Source organism: Rhamphochromis longiceps, linkage group LG10 (assembly GCF_057381845.1).
Source record: "Rhamphochromis longiceps isolate RC_006_pf linkage group LG10, R_longiceps_female_GT1.1, whole genome shotgun sequence".
NCBI classification, from domain to species: Eukaryota; Metazoa; Chordata; class Actinopteri; order Cichliformes; family Cichlidae; genus Rhamphochromis; species Rhamphochromis longiceps.
The window spans coordinates 28,232,773-28,237,866 of record NC_140566.1 but is presented as its reverse complement, the minus strand read 5'-3'; the positions used below and the strand labels follow the sequence as shown (position 1 = coordinate 28,237,866).

The window sequence follows — 5,094 nt, the reverse complement described above, 5'->3', positions numbered from 1 at the left end:
CAACTTCAACCTACCACGACCACCACCTTATTTTTTTTCATCAACTGCCCTAAATTTGGTAAGTCTAACGTGTTTTTGTTTTGTTTAAATTTAATTTCGATAAACATTCTTTTTTTATTTTTTTACTGGAAATACATTCGTACTTTGCGCACAGTGAATGTTTGTTATAAATGAATTCGAATCCAAGTAATTGTAATTTTAGAAGTTTTCGAATGTGACAAATACGTAATGTTATTTCAAATTAGAACGGTGTAACGTTTTGGCGGTTTTCCGTGGGGGACAACATTTCCCATAATGCATTGTATTCTTGCCCGGGAAGTTGACGGTGGCAGTTCTAGCTCCATGCCTTTGAACTTTCTACTAAAATTTTCTACTGTCCGTTTCTACCGGTTGTCGTATTCGCCGGTAATGCACGTGCGTATTGTGAGTATACTTATTTCAATAAGTGTCCGTGTTACACAGTCAGTAGTTTACGCTGTTGAGCTATGTGTGTGTGCTAGCATGAAGCGAACAATAATAAACAACATGAGTGTGTTATCATGATGGTAATTAGACACATGTTTGTATTTTTTCGTAGTCTCAAATGTGTGGTTGTGAGATAATCTCGAAGTTCTTTTAACAGTTTAGAGGGGTATTCCACTAAGCGAGCTCTACAAGTCAAGCCTTGCGGAAAAATGCATCGCCTGATTCAGCCTAACATTACACACTGGTCAAACTCGGTGCTACGAACGAAGTTCACCTAAATTGTTCGCGCTAATTCGACAAGGCTCAACCAGCCAGACTGAGGCGCCTCCTTGACACCTTTAAGCCAGACCCTATCGATCTTTGCTAGATAAATTGAAATGAAATGAAAATAAAGAGCCGCGTTCTGCTCCCAGGCTAACGGTGTGTTCACACCGAACGCGATGGACGCGAATAAAACGCCCCAAACGCCCCTAATTTGACGCGTGTACATTCGCGTCTCAACGCGTGTCCAAGAAAAATCCATCGCGGAACCGGAAATGTGGGAGGAATGTGGGAGGGAGTTGTGCCAGACCGGTATCTTTGCAAGATGGCAGCTATCGAGCTAGCGCTTGAAGAGAGAGTCTCCCTTCTCTATGTACTGTGGAGAGCAGAGCAGCAGCGTAAAAGACGTCCTCGCCGTACCTGGGTCCATCAGGTCCTCCAGAGGCATGAGCAGTTTGGTGAGTTTCACCACTTGCTCCAGGAGCTGCGCCTGGATGACGGCCGATTCCAGCGCTATCACCGTCATTCACTCGGCCAGTTTGAGGACCTGCTTTCCCTCGTCGGTCCCAGCATCGCCCGCCTAGACACCAACTACAGGCGCTCAATCCCACCTGCAGAGCGCCTGTCCGTCTGCCTGAGGTTAGTAAAACTATTTAATACGGTAGTCCTTTATTGATATCTGTGCTAATATGCTAATCCATCCAGTTATACACTGCTAACATGGATGTGCTATGCTAACAGTGAATGCTGTCGGTGTTTACTGAAAGCAAACTGTGGTACAGAGACGACTCTTTATAATATTTCTAGTGATACTCAGAAGCTCTCATCAAGTCCCGATTTAATTCGATTTATGCTGTTATCAGTGTTTGAATGATAGCATGGCTGTGGTGTCACATCAATGTATGCGCTCGGTGTTTGCTGATATCAAACTGTAGCATTAGGACCACTGAGTTAACCTTGTAGTGATACTCACTCCTTTTTATTTAGACCTGGTTTAATTCTGGGATAGTTGAATATTTGTATATAATCCCTGCAGCTGTCAGACTCTATAGCAGGGGTCACCAGCCTTTATTAAAACAGAGTTAGATAAAACTGAACAGTTTGGTTCATCTTTAGTTACATGGTTCTATCTTGATAAGCTGTCTTATCACAGATTAATTTTTCAAAAATATTAATGATTTAAGCAAGGAAAGGGCTACATGTCAACATACAACTCTTTATTTCTATTAATGTCTTACTTCATTCCTACCTGATTGACATGTTTAGGAATTATGAGTGATTGGCTCACTGTAGTTGTGAAAGTTGCTACCAATCAAATTATGATATGTTAAAGTTAAAACAAAACACAACTGTTTTAGATATTATCTAATATACATTTTGTAATTATCCTTATAATTACAAAATGTTTTATGTAATATTTAAGTTTTGTGATTTATATCTGACATCACAAAAGTATTTTGGAATTTGAATAATGTATTTTGTAACTGCAGTACACATAATACTGATTTTGAACAATTTTGTCCAGGTTCCTTGTCACCGGGGACTCCTTCAGGACCATCGCGTTCAGTTTCAGAGTCGGTGTGTCCACGGTGAGCCAGATCACCCCCCAGGCAGCGACGTCCATCTGGGACTGTCTAGTGGACGACTTCATGGCTGTGCCTTCACCTGGAGACTGGCGGTCCATCACAGAGGGATTCCAGGAGCGCTGGAACTTTCCTCTGTGCTGTGAAGCTCTGGATGGGAAGCACATCCAGACAAAGGCACCCCATATATCATATAGGAGACACACACATTGATATACACTAAATATTCATTTCATTTCTTTTTTGTGGTGCCCAAATTGATGCACCTGCTTGATTTTGTTTAAACAATTATTGCACACTTTCTGTAAATCCAGTAAACTTCTTTTCACTTCTCAAATATCACTGTGTGTGTCTCCTGTATGATATTTAACTGACATTTTTTATTGTAACAACCAACGATTTATACAGGAAAATAATGTCTATTAACAAGGTTGCCCAAACTTCTGCATCCCACTGTATCAGTATATTTTGTCATTAGTATAATATGAAATAAATTCTACATGTGTCAAGTTGTGTGCCAACATTTGCTGTGTAGTAGAACTGAGACATTAGTCATTATAAACATTTATTTGAAATAATATTAAAAGTCTCAAACAGAAAAACATTAAACATAAATATATAAAATATAAGAATTTACAGAGAGACAGGAATAAAAAGGACCAGCTGCTCTCCAGAGCAGGAACAAGGCTGAGGAGGAAATGCTCCATTGGAGACTGGTGTGGCCTCTTCAGGGACTCCAGGATGGCCAGCTCCACCGCCGATGGACCGTCCTGGGACCCGTCCCTCATCTGCCTCGGAGCCGTCCTCCTCTGTGGGCCTGTAAAACAGCACAAAACACAAAGAAATGAGAAGGCTGCTACTAGATTTTAATTTCAACATTGAGAAAAAAACAAAAAAAACAATAACAGGATATAATCAGATTGGTTGTAGATATTTAGTAAAGGTGATCACAAGGGAATCCCACCGACTAAAAAGGTATCAGTGCTTGCTGTACATATCTGTGGGTGCAGCAGCAGGAGCTCAGGGACTGGGGATGCTCTGCTGCAGAATCAGTTCGTTCTATCAATACAGTATTAAATGTTAACAGGTTGGATATAATAATCGTAGAGTAGACAGTGGTCCCTCATTTATTGCAGGGGTTCTCAGAATAACTAGCCCCTGGTCACAGTTCTCACAATTGATTCTCAAAGTGCAAACCTTTGTAGATTGCAAAACGTAAAAGTATTATTATGCCGCGGTTTGTCTTCATCTGCCCGCCACTTTCGTGCGCCTTTTTCCCTCACGGTGCAGGTGTCTATTTCCGAATGAGGCTCATAGTTATGGGTGTTTTTGTGCTGTTTTTTTCTATTGGACGCGATGGTTATCAAAACCAAACGTGATAAATTTGGCAAGCGCAGGAGATTTGTCAATCAGGCTGCAGAATGCAATGCTGTACTGTGCAATAAAAAATTAGCGAAAAAGCAAAGCAGTGACGGGTGAACAGCGGGACCACTGTGTGCTGTTTATTAATAAACAATAAAATATATTCCTAAATGACAACATGCATAAAAGCAGAACGGTATTTGTACGTCAGTGGGAAAATAGCGGTGGCTTGCTAGCTTTTGTGCGGCTTCCCCGGGTCAGTGAAAACTTTCAAAAGAGAAATGAATGAACTTACCAGGTTGCCCGATCTCTTCACATATCGTTAGCTTCATAGCATAAGTGCCTAAGTCATTTGACTAAGTCAATGACTTAGGCACTTATGCTATGAAGCTAACGATATCTTCCTCCAAGCTCGGTCCTTTTTATTCCTGTCTCGGTACCGAAAGCAGCTGGTGTTGTACAGCTCCCAGTTGTTTGCTACCGCATTGATTAGCCTTCCCCTCCATTGAAGTATGAAAGGCTTTGGCTGGATCTGCCCCTTTGACCTAGGTAACAGCCACGTCACCAGGCTCCTGATTGGTTGTCGCGGCGCGATTTGACGCTGGAGTTCAGATTTTTCCAACTCGAGCGGTAGACGCGAAACGCGCGTATGCACAAAATGCAACACAAAAACTCACGCGCGTGGTTTTATTCGCGAGTCAAACGCGCCAGACGCGCTACACTGACGCGCGTTTCACGCGTTTTGGCGTTTTCGCGACGCAAATCTGCTTCCGAATTTTCGCGGGACCCGCAATCGCGCGTCATCGCGCCTTTCCATTGACTTTACATGTAAACCTGACGCTCTATTCGCGTCCATCGCGTTCGGTGTGAACACACCGTAAGAAAGAATCATTGATGCAGACTGTGCGGATCACAAATACTCCCTAACCTGTAAGGCAGGGGTGTCCAAACTTTTTTCACTGAGGGCCACATACATAAAAATATAGGAGGGGCTGGGCCACTTACTAGAAATTAGGTAAAAAACCTTAACTTTAGTGTATTAAAGTGTATTAAAGATCACAAAATCACTTAAAAGTGGTCGAATATGTTATATTGTTGAATATAATTAAAGACAAAACCGCCTTCATCACAGCTTTCCATAAATTGATCTTTATTGATTCATTCAGAAAAAGTTTTGGTAGCTCATTTTCAGAACAGCAGCTTCAGATTTCTTCTTAGACAGAAGATTTACAGCACAGAGAAAAAACAATAAAGGGGAAAATAGGACGGGTAAATTTCAAGTAAAATTAAAAGTGTGTGTGTGTGTGTGTGTGTGTGTGTGTGTGTGTGTGTGTGTGTGTGTGTGTGTGTGTGTGTGTCTGTCTCTTTACTGTTCTCCCAGTTTTTAAAAGTCTAGATTTTCAAACAATTTACCAAAAAGCAA

The 5,094-nt window shown here is 41.5% G+C and overlaps 1 protein-coding gene across 1 annotated transcript; it reads left to right on the top strand.

The window, feature by feature from the left end:
* The first annotated feature begins 1,018 nt into the window (after positions 1–1,018).
* LOC146661151 (uncharacterized) lies at positions 1,019–2,818 on the top strand. The gene is made up of 2 exons (XM_085421219.1): positions 1,019–1,365; positions 2,252–2,818. The coding sequence occupies exons 1-2, from the start codon at positions 1,052–1,054 to the stop codon at positions 2,520–2,522; spliced, it is 585 nt and encodes a 194-aa protein (XP_085277345.1). The 5' UTR covers positions 1,019–1,051; the 3' UTR covers positions 2,523–2,818.
* Positions 2,819–5,094: the final 2,276 nt, after the last annotated feature.

Coding starts and splice junctions, on each gene's coding strand:
- LOC146661151 (XM_085421219.1), top strand. CDS start 1,052: ATGGCAGCTATCGAGCTAGCGCTTGAAGAGAGAGTCTCCCTTCTCTAT. Junction 1,366..2,251: donor CGCCTGTCCGTCTGCCTGAG/GTTAGTAAAACT, acceptor AATTTTGTCCAG/GTTCCTTGTCACCGGGGACT.